The sequence below is a fragment of the Erythrolamprus reginae genome, chromosome 1 (assembly GCF_031021105.1).
Source record: "Erythrolamprus reginae isolate rEryReg1 chromosome 1, rEryReg1.hap1, whole genome shotgun sequence".
Taxonomy (NCBI): domain Eukaryota; kingdom Metazoa; phylum Chordata; class Lepidosauria; order Squamata; family Dipsadidae; genus Erythrolamprus; species Erythrolamprus reginae.
This window is the reverse complement of record NC_091950.1, coordinates 271460637-271481062: the sequence shown is the minus strand read 5'-3', so window position 1 is coordinate 271481062 and position 20426 is coordinate 271460637. Positions and strand designations below refer to the sequence as shown.

Sequence of the window (20426 nt, the reverse complement as noted above, 5' to 3'; positions counted from 1 at the left end):
ATCAGGAGGTCTGCAGTTCAGTGGTTCGAATCTCTAGCATCGTGTAACGGGGTGAGCTCCCATTACTTGTCCCAGATTCTGCCAACCTAGCAGATAGAAAGCACGTAAAAATACAAGTAGAAAAACAGGGACCACTTTGGTAGGAAGGTAACAGTACTCCGTGTGCCTTTGGTGTTCAGTCATGCCGGTCACATGACCACATAGACGACTTTGGACAGCGCTGGCTCTTCAGCTTAGAAACAGAGATGAGCGCCATCCCTAGAGCCAGAATTATTATGTGCGGCCACCCAGTTCTTCTTTTTGGGGCTTATCGTACATGTATATTCTAATGATATTCTAATAAATATCTCAAAGTGAGATGTTTCTATGCAAATCCTTACAAATCCTAACATTAACATAAATTCAATATTGATGAACAAAAGCAAAGATATACGAGGGTCGCCCAGAAAGTAATGCACCACATTTTTTTTCTTCAACAATTATTTATTGAACATAATGAAACTTACACACAAGAAAGAATGATGTTTCTTCTACACTCTCCATTTATCCACGTAATCTCCATCCTGTTCTATTGCCTTCCTCCAGCAAGACACAAGGGTGTGTATGCCCTGTTGGACCACTCCTTGTTCTGGTCACAAAGCCATTTCTGCACTGTGCAAATCACCTCTTTACCCTCATCTTCTGTGCCCAGCGACTAACCGTACTTCTGTCGACTCCAGATTCTCCATAAACTGTACACAAACATTTGTGAATGTTCCCAACAGTTTCTTTCTCTGCAGTGAGAAATTCAATGACGACACGCTGCTTGTAAGGTATATTACTTACAGACGCCATTTCGAAACGCTGCAGCTACGCTATCTGTCTGAAGAAATGCAAAAACACACGCTCTTGACAATTCAAATAATGTATATCTAAAGTTTCCCATTTGTACCATTAGTGTAGACTGAAAAAAAAATGTGGTGCATTACTTTCTGGGCGACCTCATACTTTACCAACATTTCACATCTCAATGTGTACTGAACTGCTGAAATAGGTGACTTTAGAAGTCAGTCAGTCATTTGTGCTTATTCATGCATAATAAATACACACGTATGTTTATCTTGGACATTTTCTGAAACAATTTTATTCCAGGCATTAGAACAAGACATTGTAGGCCGTCAGAGCAGCCTAAACGCCATGAAAGAAAAAATGAAGAAATTCATGGAAACTGCAGATCCCTCAACCGCATCTTCTTTAGAGGCTAAATTGAACGAGCTTTCCAAAAGGTTTTGCGAAGCTCATAATAAACACAAGAAGAAATTAGAAGACATGGAAAAGTTGAAGACCAGAGTAGAGTTGTTTGAGTGCCTCTCTGATAAACTTCAGTCATTTTTCGACAAGAAAGCTCAAGCCCTCAATGAGGCTGATATTCCAGGAAAGGACGTGGCTGAAATGTCCCTTTGTGTGCAGGTACAGTGTATTTTTTCAAATCTTGTTGTTGTGGTTCAGCCTGAGGCTGCTCAGGGACCAGGTGTGTCTCTGCTGGCTCCATGCCCGGAGGAGGAGGACAGCGAAGAGGAGGGGGCTGAGCAGTCGGACGGGGGAGAGGAAAGTCAGGAATGGGACGAAGGAGAACAGCATGAGAGCCCGGGGGGGGGGGCGCTCTCCCCAGCCAGTAGCTTGGAGTCATTAGGTGATGAAGCACAAGCCGTCATTGACTTGCGACAGACGTTCAGATCAAAGAAAGGAGCAATTAAAGAAGTATTATCAGCACTGAATTAGGAACAGCTGGGCTTGGGTGTGGTCCTCCTTAGCAGGGTTTAAAAGGCAGGCAAGCCCTTGAAGCCATGTGGAGTGTTATCAGTTGGAGTTACGGTGACCTGCTTTGTTCTCGACGTCTCTGTTCCTGGCTTGTGGCCCAACAGTTTGGAAGACCCGTAGGAGGTGTAGGTCTGCTATCTACAGCCTCGTCTTGGCAGCAAGAATCCTGTATTGCTGCATGGACTATTGCCTTCGTGTATATATTTGAAGTTCCAGCGTTTTCCTGTTTGTAAGGACATTTTCTGTTACCTGTGTTTTTCTTGAATTTTATAAACTGCCTTTGCCTTTTACCGGTGTGTCTGGCTTCTCTTTTTGGGTTGGTCTTGGCTTCCGGAGTGACCCAGACAGAACACTTGTGAAGTGCTTTTCTGACATTTACTGAGTAGCGCATTTGTGAAGTAACCATCCGTTCTAAAACGATAACGGAAACTGTTAAGTTCAAGGACTAAACGTTGAATCTTAGGTTTATCCAGTCAGGTAGAAAGCAGTCACTTTCTTTCTTCATTTTGTAGGAAACCAACACAGAACTGATGGAGCAGAAGAAAGATCTTGAAGTTTTGCAACACCTCATTGAAGAACTTTCTACTCATGCTCTACCGGGAGACAAGTCATTAGTGTTAGAAAAAGTAAATGTCTTGACAAAGAAATTCAAGGACATGGAAGAGATGATACAAGAAAAGTGAGTATAGTCACTGAATTTTAGAATGGAGAGGGGAGGTAATGGTTTCATGATAACAGCAAGGCTGTCAAAAGGTTTGTTGTTAGTTGTGAAGTCGTTTCCGACCCATCGCAACCCCATGGACAACTTTTCTCCAGGCCTTCCTATCTTCCACCATCCTCTGGACTCCATTTAAGCTGAGGCCTACTACTTCAATGACTCCATCCAGCCACCTCATTCTCTGTCGTCCCATTCTTCTTTTGCCCTCAATCTTTCCCAGCTTTAGGCTCTTATCTAGTAAGTCCTTCTCATTAGGTGGCCAAAGTATTTGAGTTTCATCTTCAGGGTCTGGCCTTCTACAGAGCAGTCAGGGTTGATCTCCTCTAGGACTGACTTGGTTTGATCGCCTTGCAGTCCAAAAGACTCGCATGAGTCTTCCCTAGCACCATAGTTCAAAGGCCTCAATTCTTAGGCACTCAGCTCCTCTTAGGGTCTTTTCACAGCTGTACATAGCCTTGACTATACACACTTTTGTTGGCACTTTTTAGTATGCCGTTTAGATTTGTCATAGCTTTCCTCCCCAGGAACAAGCATCTTTTAATTTCTGGCTGTAGTCCCTCACTGTGGTGATCTTGGAGAGGGGCGGCATACAAATCCAATAGATAGATAGACAGACAGACAGACAGACAGACAGACAGACAAACAAACCTGTCACTACCTCCATTTCTTCCCCACCTATTTGCCAGGAATTGAGAGGGCCGGATGCACTCTCAATTTTTCTTTTCTTAATGTTGAGTTTCAAGCCGACGTTTGCAGTCTCCTCCTTCACCCACATCAAGAGGCTCTTTAGTTCCTCTTCACTTTCTGCCTTTAGAGTGATATCATCTGCATATCTGAGGTTGTTGGTATTTCTCCCAGCAACCTTAATTCCAATTTGTGATTCATCTAGCCTCGCCTTTCTCGTGATGTGCTCTGCGTATAAATTAAATAGGCAGAATGACAGTATACAGCCTTGCCGAACTCCTTTCTCAATTTTGAACCCATCAGTGGTTCCTTGTCCAGGTCTCAATGTTGCTTCTTGACCCCACATACAGGTTTATCAAGAGACAAATTTTAAGAATCCCGCCTACCAGAAATTTGGAAACCAGCCTTAAACAAAAAAACATATCATAATCATCACCATGTCAATCCTTCAACTAAATGTGATTCCACCAACCAATCAAATCATTAAAACATAGCCACCCAATCTATTTGCTAGATTCAAACCAAATCTCCACCCCCACAACTATTTATAAGGAACAAATAGCAGTTGCAAACAAACTATATTTACAGCAGCACGAAGCTTACAACTTCAGCCAGATGATGGTGAATGTGATTTCACCGAAACGTCGCATAGACACTCAAAATATTACACGGGGCAAAACCCGAACTCAGAACAATCTATACACACACACACACACACACACACATATATATCTCGGCACTCTGAAAACAGCTTTTACAACTGGTTTAACTTAGGAAAGTACTGTACTACATATTTAATTCTGAGCTCAGGGAGGCCATAACTTCCCCAAATCATTCTTTCTGTTTATAATTTTATAGAGAGAAGGATGTCTCCTCTTGCCAACAACAAATTGATGCATTCAGGGGTTACGTTGAGTCTCTGAAGAAATGGATGGACGAAACGACAGAAAGAATTCCCCCTACGCAGCCCTCTTTAAATACTGATAGCTTAAAGAAACATTTGCAAAGCACCAAGGTATGAAACGTGTTTGTCTTTACTGGCAGTACTTCCAGACAAGGATTTTTATGTCCATTAATTAAACAATGGTCTCTGAGCTGAAGGGGCTGCAAAAACACTATCGTTGCTCATTTAATGCAGGCCAGAATGGATTAAAACCTGTGTAGCATGTGCAAGGATTTTCCTATGCATTAATTAAGGAAAGAGCCACTCATTATCTGCAAAAGTTTATTTGTATAATGGAAGCATAGATAAAACGGAAAATATGTGTGATTTCAAACCTGAAATAAACATACGTTCTTCCAAGAGTTCTGTGTTTTGATTAAAACAAATACTGCTGTGCTTCAAGAGAGAAGTGGGACAAGGTGCAGTGTACAGGTAGTCTTAGATTTAGGACCACAATTGAGCCCAACATTTATGTTGCTAAGTGAGAAATTTATTAAGTGAGTTTTGGCCTTTCTTGCCAGATTTGTTGGGTGAACCACTGCAGCTGTTAAATTAGTAACACAGTTGTTTAAGTGAATCTGGTTTCCTCATTGACTTTGTTTGTCAGAAGGTCACGAAAGGCCCTGCACACGACAACCATCATAGATTGTGACTCAATTGTCAAATGGAAATCAAATGACCATGGGGTTGCTGCTAGGATCATAAGTGTGAATGGTACTTTTTTCATTGCTGTTGTTACTGAACAGTCACTAAATGAACTGTTGTAGGTCGAGGATTATCTATATGTCTCTGCCACTTTCTCCTTTGGTCACCAGCTTCTACTTAGCTAATAAACTTTCTGTAATTAATACACACTGCAGAATTTCAGAGGAAGTTTGAGTTCTGATATTTGTAAGGTTAATTCTTTAGTATAGATTGTATATGACCCATGATATTAGATCTATCATAATGGATAAAATAAGATATGAGAAAAGCATATTTAGTCATATTAAGTCCTTTAGAGCAGGGGTGTCGAATTCCAGGCTCAGGGCCCTGATTCGGCATGTGCTGTGCTTAGATCTGGCCCACGGGACCACCCTAGAAACAGCAAAGGACCGGCTCGTGGTGCCTCTGTTAGTGAAAATGGAGCTTGGGAAGGCCATGTGCAGCCCTCACGAGCTCCATTTTTAGCCGTGGTAGCCTCCTGCCGCCCTCGGCCAGCAAAAACAGGACAGAGGGTGGCAGGGGCTGTCACATCTGAAAACTGAGCTCAGGAGCCCATTTTCGCTGGCACGAGTGATGACAAGCTGGCCACACCCACCCCAACCCTTGACATCAAACATAATCAGTCAGGGGTTCCTGCTTACCTCCACTACCGGTGCAATTCCCAGGTGACCGGCGGGCGTTGGAGCGAGATTTGACTTTTGCACATGCTTAAGAAGCAAATCTTGTGAAAAGACGTGCTGGTGCGCTAGATTTCGTCAAAAATTGCCGAAATCACACGATTTCGCTTCCTGCCCATGTGCAGAACCCAAATCTTGCTCCGACATGTGCGCCTGCCCGTCACCCGTCACCCATGCGCGCAGCTCCATTTTTACTACCATAACGCAGTCCCCGCCCTCCCACCGCTAGGAACCCAATACTGAACCCAATCCTGATGCAGTCCTCAATAAAATCGAGTTTGATACCTCTGTGTAAATATGCTCTCTCCAAATGATAATTGAAGTTAATATTGAGAATAATAGTGTGTTCATTCCTTAGGATTTGGAAGATGAATGGAATGCAAAGGCACCTGATCTTAAGAAAATGAATAGCAGAGGAACAGCTTTGTGTAACCTAATTGTTGCTGTTACTTCCACTGCAAAGTCATGGGGAGTAAAGTCAGGTACGTTGGCTGGATAAGCGTAATTCTGAACATTTGATACATTTGAAATAATGTATAACATGATTAATAAAATGCATTGTTTTAAGAAATACTCTCCAAATCATTGCTAGATTTATTGGGGGGAAAAACCAATGTTGAACAGTCATGTTATTTATTTATTTATTTATTGATTGATTGATTGATTGATTGATTGGATTTATATGCCACCCCTCTCCGTAGGAGTAAAATTATTAATAAAACCACATCGTACTCTCCAAAACCATTTCTATATTTATTGGGGTGGTGGTAAACAATCATTTTGTTTACCCTAAAAGTTGCAAGTCTAAATCTTACTTAATATTTAATTGTGCTAATGCACAGAATGGATTAAGGAAATGTACCACTGATTCATTTTTATGTCCATATTCTTTATTGCATTATGTAGCCTAATACTCAATGCAAATCATTCAGGTTCTCAATCAATGAAGTGATGTTGCCTGCTTACCACAGTACATACTATAATTCTGACCACCTTGTTCCTACAGGCCTGCTTCATCAGGTGATGCTCTCACAGGGTCTTTAGGCTCAATAAAGAGACTAGGATGCAGTTCACAGAAGTGACACTCGCACATGGCTAATGCATCCACTGTGTAGTGATCAGGACAGCTATGATAGCTTAAAATACACTGAATTGGTGCTAGTATTAGGTAGACAGGCTGCTACTTTAGGTATCTGATTTTGATGATATTGAATGTAGTATATCTTAATTACTTGATGCACTATTCTGTAAGGGTAAGATTTTTCTGCCTCACTGCCAGAATATATTGAGGGTGCTAACAGGAGCCTTTTCTTACTCTGAAGTACTCTTGGGGAGCTCAACCCAAAACTTTCCACAGTCTGTACATTTTGTTCCATGATACTACTGGCTTTAAAACACTGCATCTGAATGTACTGTGTACTTTGAAAATCTTTCTTGAGGAGGAGAAAAATAGCCAAATCTAATCTTTCTAAATTACAGCACTTAAAAAATATATTGTCAACTCCTAATGCAGACTTTTGTAAAGAAAACAGAAGAAGAGGAAGAAGAAATAGAAATCTAGTATTATTCACCATTGGTAACAGTAGCAGTCTAACTATCAGGCTATAAAATTTGTAAGATCTTCTGACGCCATAATGACTCTGACAGTAGTGGGTTCTAAAACCCTTTACTACCAGTCCCAGGTGGATGGATGAAGCCTCCTGCCACCAGTCCTACCAGTTCTTAGAAACGGGAACAACCCACCGCTGGATTCTGAGCACTAAACAGTTTGAAATAATACAAAACATAAAAGAGAGATGAACTTCTAGCAAGAGTAAAATAAACTCGTGGATTCTTTAACATAAAACATTCCCACAACACAAGCAGCCCACCATTGACCTTAATCCAAGGTCTGATGGAGAAAACCAGGGCCAAAGATGCTGTTCAGACAAGGTTAGAATAGAGACCACATGGATCTGTTAATTCATGGTAAAAGAAATGCTATTTAAGCAAAAATCTGTCGAAAAGGCTGCTTACCTCTGTATTAGATTTACTTTGAAAAGTGGAACATTAGTGGCTGATGCGTTAATGAGAATTCTGCCACAGGGTAAAATATAGCAGTGTTTCCCAACCTTGGCAACTTGAAGATATTTGGACTTCAACTCTCAGAATTCCCCAGCCCAAGAATGCTGGCTGGGGAATTCTGGGAGTTGAAGTCCAGATATCTTCAAGTTGTCAAGGTTGAGAAACACTGAAATATAGGAAGATCTTACTGTATTATGAAAATATCTCACTTACTTAATTGACTTACTTCATCTGCTTATGTTCTAGCTGCCATTGGACTATTGCTCACTTCCCAGCTGCTAGTGAGAAGTAAAAAACCTGGCCTTTTCCAAGGCTCCAATTAATTCTGTTCCATTAAATAATCATTTTTTGCAATCTTGCTTATAAAGAAAAGCAATAGATACTAGTAAGAGCTCCTATTTCTGTCATAAATAATTGATATTTTAATGCATCATCAAGTTGGCTTTGGCCCAGCTCAAAGTCAGCATTTTTGAAACCAGTTTTCTGATTTAGAAATTTACTAATCGCATAATAATGTGATGATTGTGCTAAAATTAAAGTTGGGGTTGCCTCTTACGTCACATGTCATTTGCCCTAAAATGATCTCAAACAATATTTAGGATCCCTTTGCACAGTTATAGAGTGGTGCTTGCTAAGTCATGGTTTCAATTTTTCAACCTAGCCGTTCAGAGCATTTCTCATTGTTTCGGAAATTAGAACAGATGGCCCAGAGCAAACAAGTGAAGGGTTGACTTTTTATTTATATGCTGAATTGTAGTACTGTATTCTAAAAGAGGAAAGAAGCGTTTGCTATCTGCTTTCCAGCAGCAAATACAGTGGTACCTCTACGTACGAACTTAATTCGTTCCATGACCAAGTCCTTAAGTAGAAATGTTTGTAAGAAGAAGCACTTTTTCCCATAGGAATCAATGTAAAAGCAAATAATGTGTGCGATTGGGGAAACCACAGGGAGGGTGGAGGCCCTGTTTCCTCCCAGGAGATTTCTAGAGAGGCAATGTTCACCTTTTTTTGCTTCTGCACATGTGCATGTACAGAAGCAAAAAAGAGAGGAAAAATTGCCAAAATCTCCCCCGCGGAAGAATCCAGTTGCAAGATTTCGCTTCAGGTGCATGCCCGCCTGTGCTGAACTCCAGAGCCCACTAAAAAGTCCTAATGGATTAGGTTAGGTTAGGTTAGGTTTATTGGATTTATATGCCGCCCCTCTCCGCAAACTCGGGGCGGCTCACAACAATAATAAAAAACAGTACAGTACATAATACCAAATCCAATGCCCACCCATCTAGTTACAATTTAAATTAATAATCTCATAAAAACAGTATATATAAAAAACAGGCACACAGTCAATCAATCAACAAAACAACATGGGCAAGGGGGAGGTGTTTTAGTTCCCCCATGCCTGACGGCAAAGGTGGGTCTTAAGGAGTTTACGAAAGGCAGGGAGGGTGGGGGCAATCCTAATCTCAGGGGGGAGCTGGTTCCAGAGGGTCGGGGCCCCCACAGAGAAGGCTCTTCCCCTGGGTCCCGCCAGACGACATTGTTTAGTCGACGGGACCTGGAGAAGGCCAACTCTGTGGGACCTAACCGGTCGCTGGGATTCGTGCGGCAGGAGGCGGTCCCGAAGATATTCTGGTCCGGTGCCATGAAGGGCTTTATAGGTCATAACCAACACTTTGAATTGTGACCGGAAACTGATTGGCAGCCAATGCAGACTGCGGAGTGTTGGAGTGATATGGGCATACTTGGAGAAGCCCATAATTGCTCTCGCAGCTGCATTCTGCACGATCTGAAGTTTCCGAACACTTTTCAAAGGTAGCCCCATGTAGAGAGCATTACAGTAGTCGAGCCTCGAGGTGATGAGGGCATGAGTGACTGTGAGCAATGACTCCCGGTCCAAATAGGGCCGCAACTGGCGCACCAGGCGAACCTGGGCAAACGCCCCCCTCGCCACAGCTGAAAGGTGTTTTTCTAATGTGAGCTGTGGATCGAGGAGGACGCCCAAGTTGCGGACCCTCTCTGAGGGGGTCAATAATTCCCCCCCCAGGGTAATGGACGGACAGATAGAATTGTCCTTGGGAGGCAAAACCCACAGCCACTCCGTCTTGTCTGGGTTGAGTTTGAGTTTGTTGACACCCATCCAGGCCCCAACAGCCTCCAGGCACCGGCACATCACTTCCACTGCTTCGTTGACTGGACCAGGTGGGGCCCATCACTGGATCTATTGTAAAAGTTAAAGACTATCTAAGGAGGGAAATTAACATTTTTCTCTCCATGATTTCTGACCATTTTTCCCATTAGGAAAATAGGATAGAGGAAAATGGAGGGTTCCTTTCTATTGGTATTGTACTCCTAATCAAATATATATTACCTTTAATTAAGATAATTGAAATAAATGAATGTGGTCATTTATGTTTCCATGTTAAATCTAGTCTAGTTCTTATATATCTGATGAAAAAGAAGTTTAGAATTATTTAAATAACTCTGAATCTTGGTTTTTCATTTTTTTAGATGTACCTGGGGCAATACTGAATGGAGATGAAGCTGCTACTGGTAATCAGGGTTTTATGACAAACAAAGGTGAGCACCACTTAATTGTATTTCATCTAGATTTATACTAGAATGTTATCGTAATCTTAACTTGCGCCCTTAATGGATTTCTTGAAATCCCATAATTTGCTTAGAGGTTATCATTATTTAAGAATCAGGGCAAAATTCAGAATTCCAAATTTGTCTTGTCCATGAATATTAAAAAGCAGTCATGTTGGTCCATGAAAACCAAGTCCAATTCTACATATATACAGTGGTACTTCAGTTCTCAACCACAATTCGTTCCAGAAGTGTGGTCGAGAACCGATTTGGTCGAGTACCGAATTAATTTATCCCATAGGAAATAATGGAAATGGATTTAATTGGTTCCCAGCCCCTGTTGACTCACTGGGAACCAATTAAATCTATTTTCTTTATTTCCTATGGGATAAAAAATCTGAGGAGCTCTATAGTCTAAGCTCTCCAAGCTGCAGGAAGGGTGGGGGCGGCTGCAATCCCGGCAGCTTCGGGGGGTTCCTTTCCTCAGTGCTTCGTCTTGTTACCTGTAGCCAGCTGCACCAACTTTCTCCTTCCCGGCAGTGGCAATGGCAGCAGCTTCCCTTCGAGTAGCAACAGCGCCGGGAACGTCATGTAATGAAGGGAAGCTGCTGGAGTGGCGGCAACTGCTGAGATGGCTCTGGTGGCTTCCCTTCATCACGTGACGTTCCTGGCGCTGTTACTCCTTGAAGGGAAGCCGCTGCCACTGCTGCCGCCGGGAACGAGAAAGTTGGTACAGCTGCCTACAGGTAACAAGACGAAGCATTGAGGAAAGGAGCCTCCCAAAGCTGCCGGGATTGCAGCCACCCCCGGTGGTAACATTTCGGATAATTAACAAAATTTTCTGTGGCTGTTCGGTATCCGAATTTTTGTTCAGATACCGAAGGAAATTTTTGCTGAAAATTTTGTTCGGTATCCGAAATGTACGACAACCAAGGCATTCGAGAACCGAGGTACCACTGTACATAATGCTTCTGTTAGGATTAAACAACATAACTCAAAAGTTTGTGCAATGAACTATGGGGACTCAAACATGAGATAGGAAGTTTTCTTCATAGGATTTGTTTTAACTGAGGTTTGTGGTTTGAAGAAACAAAGATGATCCAATCCAATTTGGACACTCACAATCATCCTTGGCTAAATCAAACTAAAATATGTTAGGAACATAATAACAGTGTAAATATATCAAATGGTATAAATATCAAGAAATCAAAAGTATAAATACCTTTGTTCTTCATAAATTTGACAAAACAGAATCCTAAAACAAGATACCTACACAATTTTGACTTTATACAAGTAACAGTTTGCAGCTTCGAAAATAGTTCTTTCCTAACTATTTTTTAATATTTATTAATTATCCATACTTAGCTATCAGTGGAATATGCACAAATTTGTGTTTGCGTATAGATAGGAATTGAAATCTTTTATTGTACTTGTGTCTTCAGACAAAATATTACATAATTTAATTTTTAAGATAAATACATGTGGGACTCCCTTTCTCACAGAACTGACCACGATTCAAAATAGCATGTCAACTGTGAATCAGAGTTATGATGACTTGGGTGCAACACTGAAGGACAAAAGGTCAGAATTGGAGTCGATGCTTTTAAATATGCAAAACATTCAAGAAGAAACAAGTTCAATGATGGAATGGCTACAGAAAATGGACACTGTTGCAGCCAAATGGGAAACAACTGTACTTGACAGTGAAACAGTTAAAGAAAAAGTTGATCAGCATAAGGTAACTTCCATTTTCAAAACTTATCTATGGAGAATAATTAATGTGTAGAGTGAATTTTTAGATTTATGGAAAGATCAGGTCAATAATATAGAATGGGGGTCTCAATATTGGCAACTTTAACACTTGTGGACTTCAACTCCCAGAATTCTGGGAGTTGAAGCCCACAAGTCATAAAGTTGGTTGCCAAGGTTGGAGACTTCTGATATAGAAGACCATTCTGCCGTACATTTTTGCAAAGACTCATTGTGGACATTTGTATAGAGCGCTGGTGAGACCACATTTGGAATACTGTGTTCAGTTCTGGAGACCTCACCTACAAAAAGATATTGACAAAATTGAACGGGTCCAAAGACGGGCTACAAGAATGGTGGAAGGTCTTAAGCATAAAACGTATCAGGAAAGACTTAATGAACTCAATCTGTATAGTCTGGAGGACAGAAGGAAAAGGGGGGACATGATCGAAACATTTAAATATGTTAAAGGGTTAAATAAGATTCAGGGGGGAAGTGTTTTTAATAGGAAAGTGAACACAGGAACAAGGGGACACAATCTGAAGTTAGTTGGAGGAAAGATCAAAGGCAACATGAGAAAATATTATTTCACTGAAAGAGTAGTAGATCCTTGGAACAAACTTCCAGCAGACGTGGTAGATAAATCTACAGTAACTGAATTTAAACATGCCTGGGATAAACATATATCCATTGTAACATAAAATACAGGAAATAGTATAAGGGCAGACTAGATGGACCATGAGGTCTTTTTCTGCCATCAGTCTTCTATGTTTCTATGTTTCTACATTAGTGGAGTTACTGCTTGGTGATTAAGCAGTCTTAGAAATCCCAAAAATTAACAATGAAAAAGTTATATCCCTAGTACAATCAGAATTTCATTTTTAACAGCCCGAATTACAGTATTAAATTTGTGTAAACAGAAAAAGAGACCACCTGGTCACTATTGAAGGCAAAATCTGGATTTTATGTACTTTTAAGCTTTATACACTTACTTGTGTTTTTGTTCATTTGTTGGTTGTAGCTGTTTGAAACAGAATTGAAGCAAAATGAGAGTAAAGTGCAAGAGCTGAAGGACAAAGTGACAGAGTTGCTGGGAAAAAACCCTGATTCTTCTGAGGTGCCAAAATGGAAACAAATGTTAGAGAAAATAGGTATTAACTTTTTTGCTCCCTGTGAGCATTGGATAGATCTGAAAGTTAATATGCTTGTACTATATATTTAAATTCAACAGTCATTTACCTGCATGTATATTAATGTTTCTGGCAATACAGTATCATTTATACAGCTGTAATGTGTTATACTACTTACTCTTGTGTAGGTTGAAGCTTTCTATAGCACTTCAGAATATACTGCAGTTCAATGCATTTTTGAGTGTAAACTTGCTAACTAATTTAAGATGAAAATATTTGAAGGTTAAGCAGCTATTGCTGCTATTTCAGCTTAATCAAGATCAAGACATTGGCACTGTAGAATTAGTATGGAACAGTCTTTTTATGTTTCTTCATGCTGTTTTTAAATTCTGTAATAGATTTTCCATGTTTAATGTCATTTGGCTATTTTTCCAAAACATCCCTCTTACACATATTTGCCAGATATTGAGAATCTGACCATGTTTGGACAAAAAAAGTTGTGCATAACAATTCTCCCATTCCCACCTCTCCAGGAATTGTCGAACTTTAAAAAATGCTTTTAAACTTCTGCATCATTGATTGTAGTGAGCATTGCCATACAAACCTGCAGACAGGAAGCTATAAATATCTAACAATAATATTAAAAAATTGTGAAAGAAGTTAAGGAAAGGGCATAGGCAGATAACCAGATCAGCCTAAAAGAACAATGACATCGCAGCAGTATATAAATGGACAGAGATTACATATACAATTAGACTTTGTTTTAAATTCGGGTAAAATATGTTATGCCCTATTTTCTAAAAATATCTTTTGTTAATAACACTAAAAAAAAGAAAAGCTGCATCATCCACCCTATTTGGACAGGGTGTCTCTTCTAAACGTTTCCAAATGTAAAATAATGCACTTGGGAAAAAGGAATCCTCAATCTGAGTATTGTATTGGCAGTTCTGTGTTAGCAAAAACTTCAGAAGAAAAGGATTTAGGGGTAGTGATTTCTGACAGTCTCAAAATGGGTGAACAGTGCAGTCAAGCGGTAGGGAAAGTAAGTAGGATGCTTGGCTGCATAGCTAGAGGTATAACAAGCAGGAAGAGGGAGATTGTGATCCCACTATATAGAGCGCTGGTGAGACCACATTTGGAGTACTGTGTTCAATTCTGGAGACCTCACCTACAAAAAGATATTGACAAAATTGAACGGGTCCAAAGATGGGCTACAAGAATGGTGGAAGGTCTTAAGCATAAAACGTATCAGGAAAGACTTAATGAACTCAATCTGTATAGTCTGGAGGACAGAAGGGAAAGGGGGGACATGATCGAAACATTTAAATATGTTAAAGGGTTAAATAAGGTCCAGGAGGGGGAAGTGTTTTTAATAGGAAAGTGAACACAAGAACAAGGGGACACAATCTGAAGTTAGTTGGGGGAAAGATCAAAAGCAACTTGAGAAAATATTATTTTACTGAAAGAGTAGTAGATCCTTGGAACAAACTTCCAGCAGACGTGGTAGATAAATCCACAGTAACTGAATTTAAACATGCCTGGGATAAACATATATCCATCCTAAGATAAAATACAGGAAATAGTATAAGGGCAGACGAGATGGATCATGAGGTCTTTTTATGCCGTCAGTCTTCTATGTTTCTATGCTTCTCACAGTCACTCATGCCCGTATCATCTTGATGTTCGACTACTGTAATGCTTTCTACATGGGTCTACCTTTGAGGAATGTTCGGAGATTACAGATGGTGCAAAATGCAGCTGCGCAAGCAGTCATGGGCCTCCTGAGATACACTCATGTTTCTCCAGCACTCCGCAAGCTGCATTAGTTGCTAATTGGTCTCCGAACGCAATTCAAAGTGTTGGTTATGACCTATAAAGCCCTAAATGGCATTGGACCAGATTACTTGCAGGACCGTTTTCTGCCTCACATATCCCAGTGGCTGGTCAGGTTCCATAGAGTCAGACTTCTCCAGGTCTCGTCCCGTCACCCAGGCAATGCCACCGGGCAGGGCCTAGGAGAAGAGCCTTCTCTGTAGCAGCCCCGGCCCTCTGGAATCAACTCCCCCCTGGAGATTTGTACTGGCCCCCCCCCAGCCTTTTGTAAAGCTTTAAAAACGTACCTTTGCCCACAGGCCTGGGATCATTGAATTTTAATATCTATCCCAGCCTATGATTGAATTGATAAAAGTATGTTAGTATGAAACATGAATGATTAGTTTTAATGGTTTAGAATGGGATATTTCTTAGGTTTTTTACATGTTTTAGATTTGATGTTTTTAGTGTATTAAATGTTAGATTTCTCACATATTGTATTTGTTTTGTTGTAAGCCGCTCTGAGACTCAGGAGAAGGGCGGCATAGAAAGAAAGAGAGAGAGAGGGAGAGAGAGAGAGAAGGAGGGAGAGGGAGAGAGAGAGAAAATGAATGAATGAATGAATGACAGGCAGACATGGAGCTAATTCACATGGAGAATTAGCTCCATCCTTTTCTGTGTAAAGTATTCCTCTACTCCATGCACAGATTTCAGCAAAACTCAGCGGTGTCCCTAAAACGCATCAGAATGATGCTTAAGCATCACAACACAATCCCAATCCTTGCATCACAACACAATCCCAATCCTTGCATCACAACACAATCCCAATCCTTTTCCAACAAAAGGAGGAAGTCCTCAACTTATGCCCAGAAAGGAACCCAAAATTTATGTTGCCAAGTGAAAAATCCTTTAAGTGAGTTTTTCCCCAGTTTATGAACTTTCTTGCCACATTTGTTAAGTTAATTGCTGCAGTTGTTAACTTAGTAAAGTGAATCCGACTTCCCAACTGATTTTGTTTGTCAGAAGGTTGCAAAAGGGGATCCCATGACCCCGGGACCTGGCAACAGCCATAAATGTGAGTTAGTTGTCAAGTATCTAAATGTAAAACATGTGACCATGGGATGCTGCAATGGTCATAAATGTAAAAAATGGTCATAAGTTACTTTTTTCAGTGCCGTTGCAATTTTAAGCGGTCACTAAATGAACTGTTATAAATCGAGGATTCCTTGTACTAGCTAATCCAGGGGTCGGGAACCTATGGCTCGCGAGCCAGATATGGCTCTTTTGATGGCCGTATCTGGCTCGCAGACAGGGCTCCTAGCACTGAGCTCCCGCTCGCAGCTGTCCCCTGGCTCCTGCTCGATGCCACGGTTTTCGGCGCTGTCCTGCTGGGCCCCAAAGACGGAAGGCAGGAAGAAGGAGAGCTCAATTCTTCTCGCCTTTTTCCCGCCTTCCGTCTTTGGGGCACAGCAGGACAGCGCCGAAAACCGCGGCATCGAGCAGAAGCCGGGGGACAGCTGCGAGCGGGAGCCCCAGGAGGGAAGTACCGGCAGCGCCCCGCCCAGCTGAAGCTTCACTGGCATCGGCGGCAAATGTCCTTTGTGGCCCGGTGGGAGGGGGGGCTGCAGCGGCCGCAGGCAGTCGCAGGGAGATGGCGGCGGCGAGAGGGAGCTCCAGCTGGGCTGGGGGTTCGGGGGGGCCATGAACGCCGCCCGGAGCCTATGGCTTCTTTTGGGCTTACTTGAATTCCTGCTGCTGGTAAGCGCGCGCGGGTGGCCGGGTGGGAAGGGCGAGGCGCGAGGGGGAGGCAAGTGGAGAAGCGGAGAGAGAGAGAAGTGGACCAAAAGAAAGAAAAGGGAAAGAGAGGGAGGGAAAGAGAAATGGAGAGGAAGGAAGGAGGGAGGGAGGGGAGGGAGGGAGAGAAGGAAGGAAGAGAAAGGAGGGTAGAAAGAGAGGGAGAGAGAGAGGAGAGAGAAAGGAAGAGGAGAGATAGAAAGGAAGAGAGGGAAAGAAAGAGGGATAGAAAGAGAGAGAGAGTGAGAGATGCTCAGTGAGCCTTTCTTTGAAGTTGCCTTTCTTTCTTTCTTTCTTTCTTTCTCTCTTTCTCTTTCTCTCTTGCTCTCTTGCTCTTTCATTCTTTTTTCTTTCTCTTGCTTTCTTTCTTTCTCTTGCTTTCTCTCCTTCCTTCCCTCCTTCCTTCCCTCCTTCCATTTCTTTCATTCCCCCTCTCTATTTTTATTTCTCTTTCATTCTTTCTTTCTCTCTTTCTTGCTTTCTTTCTTGCTTTTTCTTTCTCTCTTTTACCTTCCCTTCCTCTATTTCTTCTTTTCTTTCTCCTTCCTACCTTCTTCCCTCCCTCCCTTCCTTCAGTCCTTCCTCTCTTACTCTCCCCTTTCATAAGTTTCCTTGCTTCCTTCCTCTGTTCCTGTCCCTTCCCCCTTTCTTTCTTTCTTTCTTTCTTTCCTTCCTTCCCTCCCTCCATTTCTTGCTTTCCTTCTCCTTCCTCCCTTGTTTCCTCCCTCATTCCCTTCTTTCACTCCTTCTTCTCTTACTCTCCCCTTTCACACCTTTCCTTGCTTTCTTTGCACCCTTCCTCTGTTCCTGTCCCTTCCCTCTTTCCTTCCTTCCTTCCCACCCTCCGTCCATTCATTCACCCATTCCTCTCTTGATCGCCCCTTTTACCATTCCTTCCTTCCTTCCTTCCGATGTGGGCCTGGGCCAGCAGAGTAGTTTGCTTTTGCACCCCGTCTCGAGCTCCCTTGGTGCCAACCCGGCCCTCCCCACTTCAGAGAGAAGGGGGAGAAAGAGAGAGAGAGAAAGAGAAAGAGAAAGAGAAAGAGAGAGATAAAAAGAGAAAGATAGAGGGAGGGAGAGAAAGAGATAGAAAGAGACAAAGAGAGGGGGAGAGAAAGAGAGAGAGAAAGAAAGAGAGAAAGGGAGATACGTACGGCTCTCGCGGAATTATATTTCAAAATATGTGGCGTTTACGGCTCTCTTAGCCAAAAAGGTTCCTGACCCCTGAGCTAATCCATTGTTTTATTTTAGCTTCTGTTTGATGAAAAGCAAGTATACTGATGAATGATAAAACAAATAACCTGTTATTTGTTACAATCGTAGAGAATATTTGTAACTAAGGGTTCAATTGTGCAATAGTTGGTGCTTTCTGAGCTTGGCTTTTTTTTTCTTTTTTGCTTCCAGACCTTTTATTACCCGTCTGTGTCACATTTTCAGTGTTTGAAAAGGGAGCGTTTGCTCTCTGTTTATATACAGTGTTGGTGGAAGTATTGTTTTCGCCTTGATAGCTACTTCATTGAGCTGTTCTTCATTACATAATTGCCTGAGGTGGGAATTCCTTGATTAGGGTATTGTTTCCTGCTTGATTGTTTGTCTGGTGTTAATTCCTGTTTCTCTGGTGTTAATTACGGATTAGGGTCTGTTTTGATTTTTTAATCCTTTTCGTTGTCTCTTTGGAATGCTGTATAAACACCTGTGTGTCTGAGATGACATGTGCTGTGAAATCAAAGTTTTAGACTTGAGGTATGATGGTCTGAAGAAGCAGACATTACTCTAGGCATTGTATGAATAACCTGCTGTGTAATTAAGAGTAAATTTCTGACAAATACTATGTTGGATGAACTAACATATTACAGACAGCTTGTAAGCACCCATTTACCCTCTTCCAAAATACTGTATATATTTTCCTCTTCTGATATGGTTTTCCAACAGTTTATTATTAACACCTTAAGAGGAGGTTTGCTGTCCAGCCTCCATTAGTGAAGAAAAACATTTTCTAAGATGTAATTTTAAAATTCAATGTTTATTTTGTCTTAGATTCCAAATGGAGTCAACTCAGCCAGGTAGTAGCTGATAGACAGAAAGAAATGGAGGAATCGTCAAATTACCTGACCCAGTTTCAGGCAACTGAGGCTCAGTTAAGCCAATGGCTGGTTGAAAAAGAATTAATGATCAGCGTGCTTGGACCACTATCAATTGATCCAAATATGCTAAACACACAGAAGCAGCAAGTCCAGGTAAATATTTTACTCTATTTTTTAAATGGAGCTTGTGGGGATATTTTTCTCTTCAAAACATAACCACATTTTTGATTTATTAATTATTGATTTATAACTCTAGTATAGTATACTTTCCCCCCTGCAAGCTACATATTTCCTAATGAATATAAAAAACTAACAATAAATTTGCTAAAAAATAAATAAATCAGTGTCTGTCTTTCAGAGTTGTATTCACTGAGGCAAAGAAGGCCTAGTAGGTGATCTGTGAGCTTAGAGTAATATACAACTTACAGTGTAAGAACTTCAATAGCCATCATATAGGACAGATAGGCAGAAGACTAGCACAGTGCATCCATAAACACCAACTAGTGGTTAGAAGTAATGAAGGAAATTCCTTACTACACATGAACAAACCCAACCACAATTTCAGTTGAGATACTATGAGAATCCTAGATCAAGCTAAATCCAAAAATCTAGGGAATTCCTAAAAGTTTGACATTCAGACAAATCAGGCATCAATAGACACAGAAAAATAAACTACATTTACATATCATTCAAAGTGTGTGATAAACTTCAAATATATTGCTTTCATAATTAAAAAAAAAGAAAAAATCAGAACACATTATCTTCAGCAGTCAATGAAACAGGCATTAATACCAGATAATTATACAGAAAACAATATTCTAATGAAGGAACTGCCGAGGGGGAAAAACACTACCTTCTCAATCCTGCAAGGCAAGCTAGTATATATACTGTAAATATGAAGTAAACCCCACGTTCACTAGTACTGATCATGTTACCTGGTTGACTAATGCAATGTCTGCAAGCAAGCAACCAAGCTCAGAAGATCTTGCACAAAGGACTCCCCGGTTCAACGGGATCTCTACATATTCTATTTTATTAGTAGTATTGAATATTTTCAATCTATCTCCAAAGGTGTACTGAAATTCATCTCTCTCTCTCAGGATACACCCACTATATTTATCTATCTATCTATCTATCTATCTATCTATCTATCTATCTATCTATCTATCTATCTATCTATCTATCTATCTATCTATCTATCTATCTATTAGATTTGTATGCCGCCCCTCTCCGTATAATTTAATGGCACTAGCCAAGATAGATTAAAGCAGTTATATTAAGAGTATGGGACTAAATTTACAGATAGTTGACTTGTTAGTTAGGGTTGCTTGTGACTTAATCACAGGTAACTACTGTGTTTCCCCAAAAATAAGACATCTCCTGATAATAAGCCCCACAGAGCTTTTCATGACATGCGTTGAAATAAGCCCCTCCCCGAAAATAAATCCCCATCAAATACTTTGCGGTGAAAGGGGGTACAGGCTGGGAGCCGCTCTTTCTCCGGTGGGCACTTTTTTGGCCAGGAGAGCAAGAGCAAGTGAGAGGCAGGTGCACACACACAACGTGGGACTAGCTTGGCTCATCCGTGCTCTGCCTACATCACTTTGAAATACGCTCCTGCCTGCAAAGGATGTGAGCATACGGTAGATCTCTGCCTTGCCATCCTCCTTGCAGGCGTAACTC

The 20426-nt window shown here is 41.2% G+C and overlaps 1 protein-coding gene across 12 annotated transcripts in view; it reads left to right on the top strand.

Moving 5' to 3' along the window:
- Positions 1 to 20426, top strand: part of LOC139156879 (dystonin-like) — a 400586-nt gene that overhangs the window by 231833 nt on the left and 148327 nt on the right. For all 12 annotated transcript variants that reach the window (XM_070733016.1, XM_070733011.1, XM_070733010.1 and 9 more), the window contains 8 exons: positions 1132 to 1449; positions 2313 to 2479; positions 4061 to 4217; positions 5886 to 6009; positions 10097 to 10165; positions 11677 to 11912; positions 12945 to 13074; positions 18697 to 18896. In XM_070733016.1, coding sequence (XP_070589117.1) covers positions 1132 to 1449; positions 2313 to 2479; positions 4061 to 4217; positions 5886 to 6009; positions 10097 to 10165; positions 11677 to 11912; positions 12945 to 13074; positions 18697 to 18896 — 1401 coding nt within the window. The remainder of the gene's footprint in view (positions 1 to 1131; positions 1450 to 2312; positions 2480 to 4060; positions 4218 to 5885; positions 6010 to 10096; positions 10166 to 11676; positions 11913 to 12944; positions 13075 to 18696; positions 18897 to 20426) is intronic.